This window comes from Diuraphis noxia, unplaced genomic scaffold (genome assembly GCF_037042655.1).
Source record: "Diuraphis noxia isolate RWA-SAM2 unplaced genomic scaffold, SU_Dnox_SAM2 contig0002, whole genome shotgun sequence".
Taxonomy (NCBI): Eukaryota; Metazoa; Arthropoda; class Insecta; order Hemiptera; family Aphididae; genus Diuraphis; species Diuraphis noxia.
Window position 1 is genome coordinate 77,925,071 of NW_028301712.1, and position 22,700 is coordinate 77,947,770.

The following is a 22,700-nucleotide window of genomic DNA, read 5'->3' on the forward strand; positions in this document are numbered from 1 at the left end:
TCCGACGCTCTTTAACATCTATACCCATGATGCCCCAAGTACATTATCTAATAAATTTGTATATGCTGACGATATATGCATAGCAACGCAATCCAAAGACACTGAAGTAATAGAACAAACCCTAGAAGAAGATCTTAATGTACTTGAAAATTACTTTAAAAAGTGGCGATTAAAACCAAATCCTTTGAAAACCGCAGTATCTTTGTTTCATCTTAACAACAGAGCGGCAAATCAAGAGCTCGCAGTGAACTTTTGCGGCCATCGAGTAAAACATGACAAACTCCCATTCTATTTAGGCATTACGCTAGACCGTACTTTAACTTACAAACATCACCTGGAGAAAATAGCATCCAAACTGAAAACGAGAACTGCATTAATTTCCAAACTTACCGGGACCACTTGGTGAGCCAATACTCAGGTCCTGCGAACATCAACCTTGGCCTTACTTTACTCAGTGGCTGAGTATTGTTCTCTGGTTTGGGAAGGAAGTACCCACTGTAGACTAATAGATACCGAACTATTAAAAGGTCTCCGCATTATTACAGGTACAGTCAAATCCACAAAAGTACAGTGGTTATCAGTCTTAGCCACGGTTTAAGATAGTATGGTTGCAGTACGGTGTATTACTTACGGCAAGACGTTTATGTAGCACAAATGTTCTTATGAAATCAGCTGATTTTACCTAAGACTCTGCAGCGCCATCTATCAGTTAATTTATAAAACCTTATAGTTTTATCCATGGCTTAATTTAATTTAATTTAATTTAATTTAATTTAAGCCATGGTTTTATCATAATAGGTTTTATACTATCAATATTTGAATATTTTATATAAATATATTATATTATAATTATTTGATATTCAAAAGATGCCGCTAAAAAGAAAAACATTTCCATAAATCATAATTCATATATAATATCAATGTAGGACGTAGGTACTTATAGATAGTCGTGCTATTAACTGAGCTATAAATACTGATATTAGTGAATAAAAAAAATAAGTAATAATTAATAATTATTAACTAATAACACAGTAATAATCACGGCTTTGAGTTTAGATTATCTTAGGTAATATTGTAATTCGTAATAATTAATAACTCTCATTTTTAAAAATATATTCAATATTGTTATCTATTTTGTTAACATAACAATTCAGGAAGAGGCAAAAAATTATTATAAACGATTCCACCTACGCCTTAACTCTCATCCAAACGAACTTATAAAAAATCTACCTTCATTAACCATTCCTGTTAACCCTCCTCGTCACCTTAAGCGTAAATGGTGCAGAGACCTACTTAATCCCTAACACAATAAAAAAAAAATAATAATAATATTAAAGTTAAAAAAAATAATTAAAGACGTAAGTGTCATCGGTGAGTGGCTTCTTCATTCAAAATTTCATTATATTGTCATTGTCATTAGCTCATACTCTTATTGTGCCGATTGCGTATAGATTGTGTATTTAATGTAGAAAAAAAAAAGGTTGTTAACTTAATGATTATTTGCCATTTGGTTTGTATATAAATCCCTGGGAGCGCTCTGTGATTTTAGGTATTTGGTAAGAACATTCACAACACACTTTTTCTCGTTTCGTTACGCAACCGCACTATCTTAAACCGTGGTCTTAGTCAACATCGAACCCCCACATATTCGCCGACAAAATACTGTATTGCAAATTGCGGACAAAATAAAAAATAACCCAGTATTGCCAATTCTTGAATATGGAGTTGCAATGCCAAGACTCAAGTCCAGGCGTCCCTTTATCGCGAGATTAGAAGCAATAAAGAACCATAGAAGTCTTCAGCCCGACCCGTGGAAGGAAGAATGGGAAAATGACATCCCAATTAACGGTTCTTTAGTAGATAATGTACATAGTAAACCTCCACGGTCAGACCTCTCCCGAAAACTCTGGACAAGGCTGAATCGCATACGCACAGGCCAAGGTCGGTGTAATTATTTATAACATAGGTGGAAAACCAAGACAGACCCTAAATATGACTGTGGCGCAGATAAACAAACAATGGAACACATAGTAAGTGAGTGTGCAAAGAGGAAATTTACTGGAACCTTATCTGAGATACATTCGGTTACGGACAAGGCAATTAAATGGCTAGACTCATTAGACATCGAAATCTAACGTAATCCACTACCAAAGATAACGCAATGTATATGCCACCGTACTGCACTCACATATTTACCAGTCTATTTATTTATTAGTATTTTATATTCCATGGTTTATATTTGCTATATACAGTTTTTTCTTTATATATTTATTTGTTTATTCTAATTTGCCCGTTAGCTAATAGTATTAATAGTGTAATAGTACTTTATAATTATATTGCATTCAATAAAGGTCATACGATAATAATAAAAATTGAATTTTTGACGAGTAATCAAAGCTCTATAACTAATACACTATACTGTTCGGAATTTAAATTTTATAGATCAAAATACTCTCAATAATATTCTGCTTCAAGATTATGTGGAATTTGAAATCAATTTTGTCGTTCAAAAGAGCAAAATAATGAAAAATTATATACCGATAGTAAAAAGTAAAAATATAATTGTTTTTCAAAAATGTTGAGTGTGGCTACTTAAAATTAGGCAAAAGATATGTTGACAAATGTTGATGTTTTAGGAAACAATAATGAGTATCTTACATTAAATGGAACACTCCGTATAACCAGAAGAAAAACATCATAACCAAATTCTTGAAAGAATCTCAGTGGGTAAATATATTATTAACGCTTTACTTATTTGTCACAGAAATATTTTAGTTAGCCTGGCAAATGTCTTTAATATTATAGGGAGATATAAAAAAATAATATTTTGTATATATATATATGTATTGAGCACGTTTCCAACAATGGTTAGGTAACTAATGTAATTATTAAATTGTACATCACGTGGAACTTTTGTGTACCGCACGCTAACGATTTATCCTAAAACTGCTGGCAATGGCACCCACGGGCAAGATTTCAAGGAGGGAGAACTCAAGAAAAATCAATCTTATGATAACTGAATAGTATATAGAACTGGGATTTCAACTTAAATTGGATTCCTTTAGACTTAAAAGTAGTTCTACGACGCTCATTTTGGTAGCTACATATATCTGTTTCATATTTTGTGAAATGGATACACCAATTTATATTTTGTGTTGTTTAGAATTATTGGTGTTGAAGTTGTTCTTTTTATTTTTAGTGCATTTTACACGTTGATAGACTTAAATTTTTTCATAAAATTCTCTTAAATTCATATTAACTATTTTTTTATATGTTCAAAGTCTAAACCTACCTGGGATATATTATATAGCTTCAATAATACCCATCCACTAAAATAATAGATTATAGTCACAGTACAGGGTGTCCCACAGAGATCTGACATTCTGACAAATGAAATAAGTAATAACTTTTGTTTTAATCAATATTTTTAAAAAATTTCTTTTAAATATAATTCATAGACACTTGCGCTACATTTTTAGAATACATTTTTTATTTTTTATTTTTTAATACTGAAAATAAAAAACTTAAAAACTGATAAAAATTTTTTTCGAAATATTCAATATAGCCAATTTGTAAACTGATTTTTAGAAAAATGTATATGGTAAAAACACTTATTTAAGTCAAATGGCTGATTTTTTACAATTTTTTTAAATATCAATATTTTCGTTAAGTAAATTACGATCTAGTTTATGTTAGAAACCTTGTAATTTCAAATAATAATAAAGTTTTTTAAAAATATTTTATAAGAACATTTTTAAATATAAGTGCATGTTAAAATCTAATTACTTTTTTTATCGTATTTATTTTAATAATATTTGATGTATAAACTACTATAAATTACTATAATTTAAACGAAAATATTGATATTTAAAATTTTTTTAAAAAATCAGACTTTTGACTTAAATAAGTGTTTTTACCATATAAATTTTTCTGAAAATCAAATTTACAAATTGGCTATATTGAATATTTCGAGAGAAAAAATTTATCATTTTTTATGTTTTTTATTTTCAGTATTAAAAAATAAAAAATGTATTCTAAAAATGTAGCGCAAGTGTCTATGGATTATATTTAAAAGAAATTTTTAAAAAATATTGATTAGGTAGAACAAAAGTTATTTCATTTGTTAGAATGTCAGATCTCTGTGGGACACACTCTGTATAGCCGCTAATTTTACTTTAATGTCGTAGCGATTAGAATAGAATTATGTGATAACGATTTGTACAACATTTTAGAACGGAGTACTAGAAAATTAAATTGTTCACTGGAATGCTGTAACGGGCTTATACCCCTTACACTGAACACTCCATAATAAAATCATAAAAACAAAATATTTAAGATACATTTTTCGTTGAAACATAATAACAAATATTAATAGTTGAAACTTTTTTTATATATACGAATTATTAAATTTTGTATTTGTAGAATTGTAGAACTGTAGAACAAATACATTTTTAAATCTTTCTTGTGTATCGGACACGTCTTATGCACCACATGACTTTTTTGTCATTCTCGGTCCATCACGTTTAAGGCTTTATGACATTTACTTTGTAATTACTTATTATATATAGGTATATTTGTATAAATCGATAGTACCTACTACTGGGATTTTAATTTATGTGATTACTACAAAGAATCTTAAAACAATTTTTTCTGTTTTCGTTAGAGACCTACTTTATATATACTTGGGTGTTAAATTATTGTATTAATATGTATAACTGAATTAGATAGATATAAATATAAATACAAATACATTTTCTTATAATTCAAATAAAAAAACTTAAATTATATTTTATTAATGGATTACTTTATGTTTGGTAATATTTTATAAGCCTATTTCATATTCATATTAACTGACATTTTTGAAAAAAGTTTAATTTTTAACATTATATCTTGAGTATTCAACTATTGAATGACATTATAATATTATATATCTTAATTTTATAATACGAATCACAATTTTTTCCGATAATTTAAATATATTAAAAAATAATTTCTAACTAGTAGTTAGTTATAATTAACTACCAAATGAATTCAATTAGGTATTAAAAACACGACAAATAAAAGCGTTTAAACTCTTCAAGAAAATTAGTTTTTAAGTCTGAAAGAATCGCCCTTTACATATCTATACTTACGGTAGGGCTGGCGGTATCAAAATTTAGATATTTTTTCCTGAAACATTGGTCCATATTTGTTTAATGATCCCAGTGCCTAGTAGAACAATTACAATACAGATTACTATCGTCGAATTTCAATTTAAAAACAGTGAATTATTAATAGATTTTATCGTACGAACAAAATATCATTATTACCTAGGCGAAAGGTTTTTGTTTCCTAATTTCGCTTCTGTCATGACTAGATATAGGTACATGATAATATAATATAAATATGCAATTTGTCCATTAACGATATTACGTTAAAGTTCAACGATAATAACCTGCAAAATTTTGATTGCATATTTTATATTATTAATTAATATATTATACTGATGTCATATAACATTTTATGTATGTGGGTGTGTTCACTGAATAGGTTAAATTTATATTTTAATCGATACCAAGTACCAACATTATTATCTAAATCCACACAGTCGTGAAGTATAACAATATAAATTATAAGTAAGCTATAATTTAGAGTTTAGATTGATTATACCTACATGTATAATAGATTGGTCGTGGGTGGTAAAATATTTGTTTAACACATTAATTACAAACAGTTATTACTTTATAAGTAATTATATTTGACACAGAGTCACTGGATATGGGATTATTTACTCTGTTAGGTATGATTCACGTTGGAAATAACTTATAAAATATTTATTTATAATTTTACTATTCTTAAGATTAAATAATATTAAATAATTTTAGTTTAAAGCAATATGTATACAGTATAAAATAATCGTATTGGTTTATTAAAAGAAGGCAGTTACCTATATAGTTAAATGTGATGCACAAATCAATTTTAATAAATTATTCTTAATGAATAATTCATTAAATATTATTATAAAATACATACATCATTAAATCGAATTAATTTTAATCTATTGTTACGTTAAAAAAAACGTGAGTTAAAAACAATAAACTAGGTAAGTGTCACATAAAAATAACAGACGTTCTCAATGAAAGTGGTTTATTTTTACTGTTAATGCTACTATTCAATGGTCATTATTTATCCCATTTAGTCATAGATATTAGATATCGTTTGACTGTTAATCCTTTAGAAATCCCTTCAAAATTTGAACTATAATAATCATTTTCCTGATAAAAATAAATCAACTTAGGCGATCATCGTCACGTGTGTCACGTTTTCTATTTACTCGTTCAATAAAAAAAACCGTTTATGTCAATCCAAAACGTGAGCTCGTTATATTATACAATCTTAATGCTAACCACATTAAACTTTATCTCTTTTTCGGAACTATTATGCAAAAAATTTATAAAGTGAGCAATAGTATAAAACATTTTGTTTATTTAAATGAAAAATAATACTGTTAGTAATTATACTTAATAAGTAAAATAAGTGTTTCCTAATTATATTTTTACGATTTCTATATATATGTATATAATGTTAATAGAATTGGGTTTTATGTTGGAGTCACACACTCGCACGTCGTATTTAAACCATAAAAATAAGAGCTAATTAAATAATATATAAAACACGTTCATGTTTTTTATATTTAGTTTGAAACATTTAAGTTTTATACTTCAGGCTTGAGACTTTAAAACAAATTCATCATAAGTACTTTCTGGAGTTTGCAGACAATTTAAGCGTACATCCAAAAAGATAACAATTTTTATTATTTTGTAATATTCATAATAAAATAAACCATAAATACCTTCATCTTCAGGTACTTGAAATACTCCTAAATAGCCAAATAGGTACCTATTGGCTATTACATAATCAATTTATTACGACATAATAATTTTATATAGGTATTAGGTAAACAATTTAATTTCCTTTAATTCAGTCTGATTTTAAGTTTCTGAAATATTAATTTTTTCCCGCTTTAAATGTTAAGAAAATGTTTCGACACTCGTGAATTGTGCTATATTCACAATAACATATAGTGTTATATATTAAAAACGAGCAATAATTTTACGATAAAAATGTATTATGTTACCACTGTTACCAGCCTTATGTAAATTATAATAAATTTACTATATAGGTAGTCTACAATATATTATGGATAATGCACTATCTATGATTTCATTTTATTGAATCTGTTTTATGATTTAATAAAAAAAATAGTGTGTAGGTATCGCCTGGGGGTTGGGAAACCCATGCTTCATATTTTGGAATTATTTGATCGTAATTTCACCTTTGTATAGCATGAAGAGCGGTGATAAACTCTCCCGCTTTTCTAAACTAATAAATTCTCCAGAAGGTAAACTTTCCCGGATCAAAATTATGTTTACTTGAAGGAAATATCTTAACTCTCTCGAATCAACATTATATCTACTTGAAGAAAATGTGTAAGTTCTTCGTCAAAAATTTTAAAATATTGTTAGAAATAAAGACTAACTCTTCACTGTTTCCACTCTGAAGTCGTCTGAACATAGAATCGTATTTTTTGACTCATGAACTGATTTCAAGTTTAACACTTTCATTAAAGTTACTTACTTAATAACGAGGTGACTACACTCGAAACTTACCAAACAACAACATGACTGTCGAAATTGTTGGTTTTTTCTTTTTAATTATGCAAGTACTGTTGTATTTAAATAATTTAGGGTTTGTGTTTTACTACACTCAACCCACTATATAACAGTAATATTTTATAATTTATAGTAAGAATTAAGTGTCTTTAAAATAAATTATCATCTAATAATTAACTATTACAAATTCACAATTTAACAATTTATATAAAAACAATCACTTTCCTGTATAAATAGTTCAATTGTTGTACTTTTCCATTCACCTTATCCATAATATACAAATTTACAAACACACAAATATTATTATTTTATATTTACTTAAGAGAAAAAGTGTCGTAGTGTTTTTATTATTTGGATAACACAAATACAATTTAAGTTATCAGTTTAAGAAAATTAAATTTTTTGGTTTTTTTTTTTAAATTAAAAATTAAAAATTATTAATTAGTGCTACCAATAAAATAGGTAAGTTTGTAAGATGGAGACAACACATGCAAGAGTGACGTCCTCTTAAGAATGATGACTATAGGCCAAAAACTATGTCAATAAATGGTTTTGTCTGTTATATCATAATTAATATTAAAATGGTTAGATGTCACTCAAAAATATTTTCATAATTTTGAGTTTTGAATATTTGTAATAGTCATGAACATCAAATAAGATCTAACAGATTACATTTTGATCAAATTTCCAACAATTACTAAATAGTACATGTCATAATAACTTCATAACCTTAAAGAGTATTCCCAAAACATATTCAAACCTAAAATATTAAATACACATTTAAAAATATAATATGATAAGCATAATATTATTTTCTATATACTTTATTTTGAAGTAAAAACCATAAAAAGTATAATAATTGTAAATAACAGTAACAATAATACATTAAAAAAATAAAATCATAAACAATAATTATTTACATTTATTTAATTATAATTAAATGAGCGAGGTTAAGTATTTAACCTTGTCAAGGTAAGTACAAAAAGGATAAATAGTTTTTCATAAAACAAAATAAATTAACTGGTAAATTAAACATAACATAATAACATAATTCAAAATAGTCAAATATAATGCATCTTTTTGTTTTCTACAAGTATTTGTCAACATTAATCTTACCAAGCTTAAATTAATTGTTCTATTTTATTTTATTTTTAATGCACTTAGGTATAAATAGTTTATTGGAATGAATTTCGATGTTTATTAAATATTAATAGTATATTATAACAAGTTTAAATCAAAAGCAGAACAGATTATTAACAATAAATATCAATTTTATTATAATTGCTTTACTTGTTGGGATTTTTAAAATGTAGAATTTTTTTTTTATACCATAATTTTGTTTAAATAATTTGACTAATTTTTTTTTTTTTAATTTTATCTTGTCGAGACTGCAGGTAACTTTCAGACATGGCTAACAAACGGTAACGTTGTTTAAGATTTTTTGCTCTAGCATGTTGTGAGGCTATTTCAGATGTGTAATTACCAGGAAACCAACCTTTCTCGCCATCACGAATCCGCTCCCCATGGTACCATCCTATAATAAATTAATAGTTTCAAAAATATATTTTCAGTATTCCCATTTAAAAATTGTTTTTAATTTGCAAAAAAATATTACCATCATTCATTTTAGTCAACACTTTTACGATGTCTCCACTTTGTAATGACAGTTCATCGGGTTGAACAGCAATATACGGGTGTTCTGAATACACTTGTGGACAGTCCCATTCATTGTATAATGTTTCCTCAGGATTGGAACTGATAGGAGGTGACATTGCTTCAATCCAACGTTTTTTTGAAGATTCAGAATCACAACTTAATAACTGTAAAGTTAATTAAAAATTTAAAACAAACATTTCTTAAACTTAGATTTAAAATATAAAATCTCAAATACCATTTCAATAGTCTTTGCTTCATGATTTTCTAAAATTGTTAGTTTTAAAAGATTCTTATAGGATGAGGTAATAACTGATTCAGCGGTATGTTCCATTTCTACAAAGTTTCTTGCACAGTAATCTACCACTGTATAGTTTCCGTCACTGTAAAAATATAGGTGTGAATATTTTTATTATTTTTATTATATTTATATTGTACAATGAAATACCTTTTACGTTTAGCTATGAAAAACATATCATTGAATAGGAAGAAGTAAAGTTTAGTTGGTCTTATCATTTTTCGACTAAATGTTAATTTTCCATCAGGAACAGTCAAATGCAACATAGAACCAGATCGAACTAACCAACGTGAACTAGAAGCTACTGACATAGCTTTCATTTCTTTTTTACTAGAAAATTCTAACTGTTGACTAAGTAACAACATTTCTTCATAACGTTCTAATTTTCTAGTACTTTCATTACAGTTTTGTACAATCTAAAATAAAGTAAAAATATTAAAAGTTATTGACAATAGAATAAATGTTTGTTAAAACCTAAGTTGAAGCTAATCTATATTAATATACATACTGCATTTAAAGAAGCTAAAGTCAATTCACACATTTGATATTCCAAAGAATTTTCTTTTGAGTCCATTTGTGACAAAATAGCATCAACGAGTAGAGGTAATCTAGTGATTCTTTGCATAGGTAACATTAGGAACGAATGAAGAGAGAGCGATTGGCACTTTGGGTCTGATTCCAGTCTTTGTAAAGCTTCATTGAATTTTTGATTTTCTCTAAAAAAAGTAAAGCGTTCTTAAATGTTTGCTCTAATATGTTTTTAATATAAAACATTTTACCTTAATGACTTTAAAGTACGATCTATATAAATTTGATTTGAGCAATATTTTACAAAAATATCAAAGTTTTCTTTAGAATGTGTATACAAAATTTCACTTAGTCCACTTAGCAGTATATTGTCCTGCCAACATTTTTCTAATGCTGCGAGTAATTTTTCAGAACATTTTCGTACTAAAAGTAAAAAATGTATGTATTTAAATTTACGATCTAAAATCATTTTAATGCACAATAAACGTATTGTGATAATGTGAAATAATTACCTGGATTAACATTTCCAAATAGAATCTTTTGATCGTTTTTGCTTAATATTGTATCATCATTCATAGAATGACTATTTATGAAATGTTTCTCAAGGATAGTTAAAGACTTAAAATAAGATGCTTCAGAAGTTATTAATTCAAACTTTGCTTCTTGTAACTTTCGCTCTCTTGGTGTTAACGAGTCTATTGAAATCGATAACATAAATAATATTACTATTTTTTCTTCATTGCTAATATTTATTAAATAATTTACCTATAATGCCACTATTTTTTACTTCTGGAACTTCACACCATAAAGATCTATGTTGCCCATGACCAGTCGTACAAGGTGTTATAAGCTCTAGAGCTGATGGTCTACTTGTAATTGAACTAATTTCTTCATAACCATCACAGTCTTCCATAATGTCACCAGCAAAAACACTTTTTGTCCTCTATAAAAACAATTAAAACTCAAGATTAATATTAATTGACTAATAATTTTAAAATAAAACATACTTCGGATAAATCAGCTGCATAAAACTGATACAATGGTTCATCAGCAAATCGCATGTACAAATCAGAACCATGATTGGAACCTGTAAAATTAATTTAGTTATTATATAAATATTAAATCACGCTAAAGGCGATGATTTAATTTAAAATACTACCATTCTCGGATGTTGATTCAGTGCTACTCTTGTCCAACGAATTGCCTGGCCTTCCTTTAGAATTGTAAATTGAACGAGGCAATGAACCATAAGTGGTGTTACCTAAAACGTTATACACAACACTACAACAGTTATTTACACATAATGACAGTAAAGCCAATCGATGTAACCCACAAAACTGAAATTTTTCAGGATAGTATAAAATGTCAATGATTTAGTAAAAAGTATGTAGGGAACGCTAAATTTGTTTATTAACACTGTCACCCAGAAAATTATTTTATGGTTATCACTTAAGAAAAATATGCGTGTATGTTATTGTTCATGGAAATGCAAGTGATGTAAATATGTTCAAAAAAGACTAAAATATTAATAATTTTGAAAAATGATTGAAGTTCTTTGAGACGCTTTCAGATATTTGACTTATGTTCTCCAGGCTGTTTTTGGATGCCGTATGGCAGCATTTTGAAATTTTCATCGGCCTAGTAGCAGGTGATCTACAGTTTGCATCAAAAGAAAGCCTCTCGGTTATGTTGCGAGCACGTATATTTTTGGCAAAACCAACCACGTGGTACAATATTTTAGTATTTAATTTACAATTTTTTAATCATTTTTCGTGATAATCAAAAAACAAATGTGATATCATATGCCCGTGTGGGCACGTATTCGCCGCGAAGCCCCGGACACTTATTGGAAATTAGTATTTATTATTTCTTTATAATTATCAGTTTAAATCACTATATTGTTGTTGATGTGAGTTACATCACCTAGTGATTTCCGCTGCCAAACTAAAATATCAGTCCAAATACAGCTTATGTATAAAAATAAATATAATAATATAATTTTACCAGTTGAATGCCGTTTTACTGGTGGAGGAGGTGGTGGTGAACTAGGTCTTGCTACAGCTACACTTAAACGTCTCGAATCAATAGACGATGGAGGTTTGTTTCTAACCTTAATAGGCCGAATCGTACCATTATCTCTGTAAATTAACATCTTATTATATTACATATGATGATATAATATATTAGATATGTCATACATATTATGTTATTTTAAATTTAAATACTTACATTATATGTTTATACATAGGAATATAGAAAACCGACGAAGACGGGCTATTACTATTCGCCAATGAATTGAAACTTTTGTCAATACTTTTATCTGATGTACTCTCATATGTTCTATTGTCTGCAGACCACAACATTGTTCATTGTAAATAATATAAATAATAATATTATCCAAATTTTAAAATCCTCACTCACCAAATTCACTTGTTAAATTCCCTTGACTTAATTTTCCTATCCGGTTTTTACCAAGTGATTTAAGTGATCCAAATGACCAGCCTTTTTTAAATCGTTTCCTGGCTTTATTAACCAGTGGGCCAAGTCCATAGTTTCGTTGACCACTTGGCGGGGCAGGCAAAATTCGATCTTTGCATGGATATTCAGGGACCCTTTTGACATTTTCTCCGTCATCATCAGAAGAGTTATCTGAGCTAAATGAATCGAACACATAGATATTCTCCGGTATTTCTTGTTTTACTGCATTCCCAATGTCTAATGAACAAAATTGTTTTTATAAAATATTAGGTACCTAGATGTAGAAATAAATGTTTTATATAATTTTTTATTATTATTAAAACGTTAGATTCATACCAGATTATAATTGATAAGACAATTACAATGCCGTATTACAAATTATATAAATTGTACAAGTGTAAATTTAAATAGGTAAATTGTTTTAAAATAAAATGTTTATTTATAGTACGTCAACAAACAGTTTATTAGTAGTAAGCATACAACTTACCATTATCAAAAAATAAAGATAGCTCTTGTGACTCGAATTTCCCTTCGAGGAAAACTGTTTTCAATACTACACTTAACAGTTGTTCACTTAAAAAGTCACATGGATTTTTTTTGTAGTTAATCTGTTCGGGGACATCCTTTATGAAACTAATTACGGATTGCGAAGATATAGAAACTAAAGAAAGCATCAATAAATTGAATGTGTTAAAAAGGCATGTCTTCACAAATGCGAAATTGTATGGTTAGTTAAAACACACGCTCGATTATTTACAGTTGGCTAATTGTTTCGGAAAGATTACGGCACTCATAAATATATTTTCATCTAGATAACAATATTTGTGTAACTAATGAGTATGTTCTTTCCTTTCACAAAAAAAAAAAAAAAACTAAGATCCTATTTTATTCATATAAATATTTAAAAAACTAATTATCAACAAATAAAATTCAATTATAATTTATAACTTTTTAAAATATTATCAATTACTAGTAAATAGCACTGTAGTTCAACAATCAAAAAATATTATTAGGTTATGATTATTTGTAATAATATGTTTTCTTCCCACGATACGACCTTCAAACGTGTACTATCATATTGTGTCATCCTCAAAAATATTTAATAATTATCATTAATTATTTATCATTTATCATTTTCACGTTATAACCCACTATACAGTCATAATTTTAAACAATAACTAATAATTTATAGTTCTCTTAGCTTTTAATTTGATACATATTTTTTTCCAAAATAAGTCTTAAGAGGTATTTTGTATAATGTAATTATCGTTTACTTTGAATTATTAATGCTTTTCTTAATTGAAATTATTAAATATCTGTGATGTCAGAACAAACAAAACCAAAAACATTAGCAAATAACAAACGTGTATGCTTTGATATCGCTATAGTCGACGAAAGATCACCTTAAAGATTATATTGAAACGTTGAAATAATAATTTACTGTTATACTACAATACTTTTATATGAGATGCTTTAATTTAATTTAAGATCCTTTACGTATTCGAGTCGTGTGCTTTTATAACCGCTGCGGGGGTGAGCTCAAACCTTTATCAATAAACAGTGACTTCCTGCGCCTTTGAGTTCTGGCTGGTGGTAAAGGTGGTGGCGTTTGAGAGTTACAATAATAAGAAGATGGCATGACAGATGGTTGCTCGGCAAATGGTTTCCTTATGGTACAAATCACTCATTTTTGTCACTGATCAAAATTAAATGGTTAACTTAATAACAAACGCGACGATGGATTCGTACTTTGGCAACAACGTTGCATCAAACACTGCTGTCGTTGGTGATTACACGTCTAGTACACCGCACTTTCACTTTTCGATTACCCGTGTCTTACGACGGTCGACGAGGAGACGGATAAGACGGTTCAGACCTTGGACTGTTATGGAAGTGGGAGTGTTGTCCGAGTAGGAGAAATACATGGTGTTATTCTCGAGCAGAAAAGGAATACTTTACATGGTTGGGAGGGTAAACAGGTTTTTTATTTCTCCTTTTAATTTGTTCATTTTTTTTATTCTTATTTTTATCTCGTCACAACCCACGCACACACGGACACACAACAATCAACATAATCTTCCGGGCAACGAATTACATAAACATTTGTCCAAACCCGCGCGCTGTTTAACGAATCACTATCGTGGGCATGTTCCCTATAGGCAGCGGTGGAGGTATTGCTGAACTATTATAACAGCATCGTTATAGCACACGTGGTTGTTAAATTATTAAAGTGAACAATAAAAAAAAATCCGACTGAACTATTTATGCTATGTGAATCGAATTACAACATACAACCATACTCTCCCAACGAAAAGAAATTCGTTTGTCGCAAGGCTGAACTTAAAACCTACCTATTTAATTATGATGGTCATCGCTTAACCTCACATATTTGCATTGTTTTGTGAGCTATTTGATTTTCCATTGATTCCACTACCCCTTACCATTATTTTAACTGTGTGTGTATATTGTATAGGTATTGTATTGATGTGCACTAGAGTGCAATTTAATACAGTTTTGACTTTTGAACGATTAAAATAATTAAGCAATAGCATGCAATAAATAGATTTAGCTACATCACAATACAATAAGTGAAAACTAAAAACGACTACATTTTTTTGCTATCAACCTTGTACAGGATTTAATATTTGCTAATGTTAATCATTGTACATTTAACTCTTTGATGTGTATTTTTTATTTATTTTCGAAATTGGCATAACCCTGTTTAATGTGCATATTTAACTAATAAATAAAATAAAAACAGAAGTAGGTTGTTTAATACAAATTATTCTTAACTCATTTGGTTTTGACAACCTGAGATTAAAGTGGTAAAATGACATTAAAACAGATTTTTGTAACGTATTGCAAGTCCCTCTAGATTATACAATCTGATCTTGGCCTTGGAAATAAAAGCTATGCAACATAAAACCGGTTTTTTTTTTTTGTTGAAAAAATTCTACTAAAATTTACCAACCTAGTTTGGTTAAATTATTTCAATAACAAAAATATATCTTTACTTTATAAAAATACAATTTGTATTTGTATTTTAGAATCAGAGAGAAACGATGAATGTATTTTTTACCAAGATCTGTCGTTTTTATCATATTTTATAGCAGAAAAAATGCATGAACAAACAAGTTTTATGGTGGTTTTTGACAATAAATTGAATATGGTTGGTATTTTGACTTTTGAGAGTGATAAGAACTTTTTAAAGTAATCGAAAAAAATTTACGGTGAAACGGTAATATTTATGTAACGCTATTTTTCGATTAAAATATTTTTAAAAAGCATCGTACATCGTAAGGACTTAAAACATTTTTCCATTACGTATGACAGGTGCTTACAAAAAGGGGGTTAGGTCTACCCTACCCCATTGATTGACAAAATTTCAAATAATTTTTAATGTGCAAACCACAAACCTAACCTATTTCTTTTGATAATTAGAGAGTTTATGAATTAAAGTGTTTGATTTTTTTTAATGACATAATTTTTTTTTATAATTTTAATATGCTAAAAAAATTAAGACCATCCTCCCCTCCTTATAAAAATTTCTATGTACGCCCCTGACGTACCTATGATATTACTTTCTATATTATACAATAAATTCAATACAATATGTTCAAAGTAATTAGTCTAAAATTAAGTTATTTTTATTACGAATTTATTCAACCATTCTATGTTGAGTTACAAGTTATAGTAACAATATTGTAATATTATGATATAAATACATCATTATAATCATACATAGTTATAATAAATTACGATGTTATTGATAACATTTACGTTTAAAATACCATATACGGTAATGAAAAAATAAATGATAAATATTAATTTAAATAAATTATAAAATAACCTAATAGTAATATAGGCTGACTCGGAATTATTGTTTATAGTGTATCTATTCAAATATAGAATAATAATCATCATATTACATAATTCAAATTTGACACATTATTTTTATTTTTATTTTTTAACGAAACTAGTATGATGAAACAAAAATTCAGACATGTTAATGAAGTATGTAGAAAATTTTCAAGAAAAAAAATGATATTAATATATTATATTATTTAAATTAATATTGGTGTTATAAAATAGCAATACTGTGAAAGCTACACTTTACCATGCAAGTATTTTATATAATCATTACCTCTGTAATAATTAATTATGATTAATTGAAATATGTTTTCCATATTTTTATTAATTTACAAAACGCACAAGTTATCCGTAACAAATTATTAATTACTTAATCGTATGAATTTAAAAGGTACAATTTTTACTGAATTTTTTCCATCCATCAACAAATTTGATGAATAATTTTGTTGTACATTATTGTATTCCTGACATGTCTTAATTATATTGTAAATTATTCATTTATCATACATATAATTAGCATTAGCCATAAAATAACCACTGAAATAACTAAATAACTAATACCTAATCTATATTTACGAGCATAATATGTTGCTAGTATTGTATGTTTTAAGGCGTTTTATGACGTATTAAGACGTTGTATGTTTTTATTTTGTATAAGAGGTATCTTTGATACTATAATGACTTACTTTGATCTTTATACAAAAGCCCTTGAATTAGTTTTGAAAATGGTTTTGAATTTGGTTTCTTTGTCTTTGGCTTTTGACGAAATCTATTGGAACTGAAAATACATGAGATTTATAGATACATAGTTAGATGTTTAATTTTTAGTATAATAGGTAGTACTTCTCTCGTGGCACGGAGACGGAGTATATCTAGTTTTTAAAGTACCCCTCACTGTCATTAAAATTATATATTGTGTACGTAGAATAATATTTAGATGACTTTTAATTTAAATTAAGTCCATAAGACAATATTATAAAAGTTTATAAAAAATACAAGCTATATTTAATATTTAAGTGTAATATAAATAATAATTTAAAATATATTAATGTATTTAATATACTCACGGATACGGTATTAAAATAATTTCTTCAGAGGAAGGAACATCCACCCAACCATCATCCTCGTCAAATTTACTGTTTCTGTCCACGCTGGCGCTGTCAGATGTAACACCTTTGAAACAATATAATTATCTATTAAAAAAGTGGACAAGTGCGCGACCACTCTGCCGCAGTATATTATGTATTAAGTGTATATCGTGTGATTTAGTCACATGTATATTACAGATGGATTCAATTTAAGTTCAACAATAAATCTTTGCATAATATTGACAAAAAATAAATACAAAAAATGATTCTGAGCAGTGGCAATAGGTAAGCCTATACTACTAATTACATTTTATTATGTATTTATATTCCTTTTAATGGAAATTTATTTTATTTTCAATATTAAAATAAGTTGAATTAATTTTTCTCAAAACATAGAATTTATGATACCTATCAAATATTATAACAGTATGTACTTATAAGTTATAAGTTATATTACATTATATTTTTTAAGATGATATTCTACAGTAAAATATAGTTATATCTTATGCAAAAGTTACACACGAATAATATTTTTAAATTAGAATGAAATAAATAAAATCGTTTTTCTTCATTAACACAACCAATTCCGTTAAAATTTGAACTTAAATTGTCTTTAAAGTTTAAAGGATATTTTGCTTTTATATTTTTAGAATTTAAATTCTCTAAGGGCCATTAGGTCACTCATAAAAATGTTTAGAGACGTTAGATACACTAATTTTTTTTTTCTAATTTCTATTAATGAATTTATAGAAATCTCATATCTGTTTTGATATCTTAGGTGCTGAAATTTAAAATTTGACGAATTTTTATTTCTGAAACAACTGCAATTTTTCGTGATTTCAATAAATTTGATAAAAGTTGGAATTTTAACCACTTCTACAACAAATTATGACTATGCATTCTAATATGGAAAGAATAAATGATTAGGATTTTTGTATTAAGTTCATAAATAAAAATTATTGGATCATAGAACTTAACTACGGACTAAATACCTGTATAAAAGTTACGTTACATGTTTTGAAACTTTGTAGGTATAAAGAAGAATTATTGATTTTATTACCAGATGAAGTGGATTCCGACGGCGGATTGATTCCATAAATACTGTTGTCGATTTCTACCGAATGATCAAACATCTCTTTTTTCTCATGGCGGCTGTTTTCATCGGCATCGCTATCGACCGGAATTTGCGGCGGTGACGTGTCAACTTCTGCGACAGGGACGATCGTCGGAATCGGAATTGGAGGCAACGGGGGTTGAACTGTCTCGTAGCTGGTGTCTTCGTAGGCAGTGGTGGCGGTCGTAACGACGTCGTATATGTTTTGTTCGCCACCATCAATCGTTGAATAGTGATCGTACGGACTCTCCAAAACGATGTATGGGCTCTCCAACTCAATTTTTGGCAACAGCGCTTCTGTGGTATGGGTACCAGAGTCGGATGACATTAGTCGTATGTAGCCCAGTTCTTCGTAGATGGATTCGTCACCGACTATGTAATTGTAGTTGTGTGAACAGGTTTCGGTAGTAGTGTCGGCAGTGAAAGCAGTGGTGTCCGTGCCGAAGCCAGTAGCGGTGAGGGTAGCATCAGCTAGGGACGTGATCACGGAACCAATGGGAGACGACAGTAGCTGCAACGATTGTACCTCGCCGACGGTATGTCGTTCGCCTTTACTGTAAGGAGGGGTGATTGGTGCAAGGGTAGTTGTAGTGGAGGTTGTTGTAACGGGAATAATTGTAGTGAGGGTGGTTGTAATGGGGGCGGTTGTAGAGGGAGTAGATGTATTGGGGGTAATGGAAGCGGTGGTAGTTGTCGTCAACGTGGTCGGTCGTTTCCAACCATGCAAAAAGGAACAGTTCGGTTTCAGCGGTAGCGGCGGCGGTGACCTGACCGAAGCTGTTTCTGTTGGTTGTTGCTGCTTCGAGTCTTCTCGTATTGGTGATCGCTCCGTTTCAATTGGTTGCTGCTGCTTCGAGTCTTCTCGTGGAGGCGATTGCTCCCTTTTCATTGGCTCCTGCAGGTTTTTCAGCGGAGGCATCACGTTTAAAACGCTCTCTAACTGAGCATCAGGATCTCTGGCAATCGATAAACGTTTATCCTTGTTCAACAAATGTCTGTCCCCCGTGCCAATCGTGTCCTTTTGAAGAGGTGGTCTCCGTTCATTGCGTCTAATGCTGCGAGACGTAACCACGGTTGGTTTCGGTCCCAGGACACTGGGTTTCGACGGTTTCTTACCATTTTCAAACTGCACCAAGAGCTTTTTCACTACAGACGACGAAGTGAACTGGTTGATAGTATTCCGCTGTTCGGATGTGAAATTGTTCGTGGCAGTGGGGTGGTGTAGCGTGGTGATTTGCTGTTCCACGCCAGTCAGACGATCTGCGTCCTCCATCTTTTGTTCTACGACAGCCGGCTGTTCTATGGAAATGGAATGTTCCACGGCAGTCAGATGATCAGCTGCTTTCCGTTGTTCCATGGCAGTCTTCTGTTGTATGGCAGTAGGGCGTTCCACGACAGCCGGCCGTTCCGAAACAGTCCGCTGGTTCGAGTTGGTCCGCACTACGACCATCTGGTTGATACAACGCTTCTTTTGCGAGGTCGACTCAAACTTTTCGACCGTGGCCCGTACCACGACGCCTTTTTCCCGGACCTTTGTCGTCCTGACCGAAGAGCCTTTGGCTAGCGTTTTGTTCACCTTTTTCATGATGTCCTGCATCGAGTCGCCCTGGTTGGCGTCCACCACCACCGCGTTGAACTTTGACGCCAGCTCTGCGACCATAGAGGACGGCACCGACACTCGGATCGTCTGGTAGCCCTTGAAACTCCCTGTTCGGTTGACGTGCGTCCCGGCACCGCAGCGTGACTTGAAACTCGAACGTTTTATCTTGCCGCCCCCAGTAGGCAGTACGGAGCTGGTCGTCATTTCTGTGATCATCGCGTCGGACTTCTTAAATCAAACGTAGATCCTGTTTTTGCAGCTCACGTGAACGAGGATCATTATTCCTGCGCAACAGAAGAAAATTCAATTTATTACGATTCGAAAGATTCATAAACGATACTCAATATTATACTCTAAGGCATCGCACTAACTTAGCCTATTCGAGAGGTGGGAAAGAGTAAATGTTTTGGAGGTTCAAACCATACCGATAACACATTTCATACGTCATTAACTCTTAAGAATGCATTTTTTTATTTCAACAAACAAATAATATTAAATTCTAAGACATTTATTTGCATATATTTATTTCTTAGAATATTTGTCTTGTTTAATAATTATGCAATGCTTTTTATAATCTTTAAGACTTTAATTAATTTAAGTATATACTACAGGCTACAGTAAACAACTTAATAATTTAATTACAATCACAGATACTGTGGTCATGGCCGGCGTGAATAATTTTTCGTGAAGGATGGGGGGGAGGGGGTGTCAAAGTAATAAAATGCTGACTTAAATATTTATTTCACCAACATGAGTTTAATGGGACATTTTTGTAAAAACGTTATGTACAGATTAATAGCTAATATTAAAACAATATAATATAGTAAGTTAATACAAATTTTTATTGAAATACTTTTTTCAAACTAATATTTATGACAAAAAAAAAAATTAAATTTATTCAAAAGTAACTTTCCTAGTTAACGAAAAAATCCTATTAAAATTAAAATTTGTAAGTACTTAATAAACGTATTTAAATTTATAATTCACTTCTATATAGATATATAAAAAAAAATTAAATTTTGATTCGACATTCTTTTAATGCTGCCTAATTGGTTATAAGATCTTCCAAATTTAAGTTATCCACGATATCTTTGGCTGAGTTTAAAATCATGAGGTCATTCAGTCTATTTGATGTAATTGTTGTACGAAGATGATTTTTAATAATTTCTAATTTACTAAACGAACGTTCGTTAGAGGCTGTTGTTACAGGGACTGTAAATACTAATCGAAAAAGTGAATTTGCTAAAGAAACAAGAGTTTTCAACGATTCAGAAACATTCAAAACCTTCTCTAATGTATTTTTTATGGTCCATTTTATGATGAGGTATATTAATTTGACATAATATATAGCATCATAATCAGTTATCACTTATCAATGAAGCTTCATATGAAGGTGGAAATAATCCACAAGCTTTTTCGACATCTTCAGTTGTAATATCACTTTTTATTGGTATGCTAGATATTTTAAATATTAGTTCAACTATTTTTAAACAGTCGCTTAAGTTATTAGCAAATTCATTAATTATCGTGTCCAATGCCTATTTAAATTCTTTCCTGTAAAATGTTTTTAAATTAAATATTGATTTTGTAGAAGAATCAGTTATTTTTTTTTTTTTTTGTTAACTTCGTTGTTTGTAAAACCTATTAAAATCTGCATTAGAATCAACATCAAATTTTTTAGCAAATATTACAACAATGTTTTTGGACTTATCATTTACGAAAAACTATTTTATTTTTTTTCGACGACCTCTATTTAAATCGTAATTTTGCCAATGCGATCCAATCAAATTTTCCGAGTGGTGGGGGGGGGGGGGTGTAACACCCCCCCCCCCACACACACACACACACACACTCTTTAACGCGGCCCTGGCTGTGGTTTATAAAAATTATAAATAACTAAAATATTCATATCAATAAGTGCCGACATAATTTAATCTCATGGACGATTAGAAAAAAAAAGATAGTTTAACCTATAATTTTTTTATAAAAAATTCAAACAGTTACTTGTTAAAAAATACTATATCTATATTCTATATATACATACATAATACATATGTTTTATGTAATAATATATATTATAATGTCACATTATGTATTTTGTGTAAAAACAACTAAACGGCGTATTTATTTATGTACACATCATAATTTAGGTATTCTGGAAAAATGCAGTTCTTCACTCATATTATGTTACATAACACTTTATAATTATTACACATATATTAAGGTCGATGAAAGGTTTCTTTGTTTTCGAAATAGTGGTTTATGACATGTTTACGTGTATAATATGTTTATGTCGTACCCAACCTAATATCTTACCATCCATGGGTTAAAATACACCTTTTTAAAAGTATAATATATTTAATCGAAACGTTCTATTAATATACCAAAATGTTTTTTATACAACAAAATAAAGTTGTAT

The 22,700-nt window shown here is 29.4% G+C and overlaps 1 protein-coding gene and 1 long non-coding RNA gene across 2 annotated transcripts in view; one reads left to right on the forward strand and one right to left on the reverse strand.

Annotated features, from left to right (window-relative positions):
* The window catches only part of LOC149058953 (uncharacterized), a 30,649-nt gene extending 28,109 nt beyond the window's left edge, over window positions 1-2,540 (forward strand). Inside the window, exon 3 of the long non-coding RNA XR_016190307.1 lies at window positions 2,443-2,540. This is a non-coding gene — a long non-coding RNA (uncharacterized LOC149058953). The remainder of the gene's footprint in view (window positions 1-2,442) is intronic.
* A 5,920-nt stretch (window positions 2,541-8,460) lies between these two features.
* LOC107166250 (uncharacterized) overlaps window positions 8,461-22,700 on the reverse strand; it is a 40,806-nt gene continuing 26,566 nt past the window's right edge. Inside the window, exons 2-17 of the mRNA XM_015514836.2 lie at window positions 18,628-20,565; window positions 17,547-17,652; window positions 17,166-17,257; window positions 12,553-12,846; window positions 12,361-12,478; window positions 12,136-12,269; window positions 11,291-11,392; window positions 11,139-11,218; window positions 10,897-11,074; window positions 10,644-10,826; window positions 10,383-10,554; window positions 10,112-10,319; window positions 9,754-10,019; window positions 9,544-9,688; window positions 9,268-9,472; window positions 8,461-9,186 (exon numbers count right to left, since the gene is read on the reverse strand). Coding sequence (XP_015370322.2) covers window positions 8,993-9,186; window positions 9,268-9,472; window positions 9,544-9,688; window positions 9,754-10,019; window positions 10,112-10,319; window positions 10,383-10,554; window positions 10,644-10,826; window positions 10,897-11,074; window positions 11,139-11,218; window positions 11,291-11,392; window positions 12,136-12,269; window positions 12,361-12,478; window positions 12,553-12,846; window positions 17,166-17,257; window positions 17,547-17,652; window positions 18,628-20,497 — 4,347 coding nt within the window. The 5' untranslated portion in view covers window positions 20,498-20,565 and the 3' untranslated portion in view covers window positions 8,461-8,992. The remainder of the gene's footprint in view (window positions 9,187-9,267; window positions 9,473-9,543; window positions 9,689-9,753; window positions 10,020-10,111; window positions 10,320-10,382; window positions 10,555-10,643; window positions 10,827-10,896; window positions 11,075-11,138; window positions 11,219-11,290; window positions 11,393-12,135; window positions 12,270-12,360; window positions 12,479-12,552; window positions 12,847-17,165; window positions 17,258-17,546; window positions 17,653-18,627; window positions 20,566-22,700) is intronic.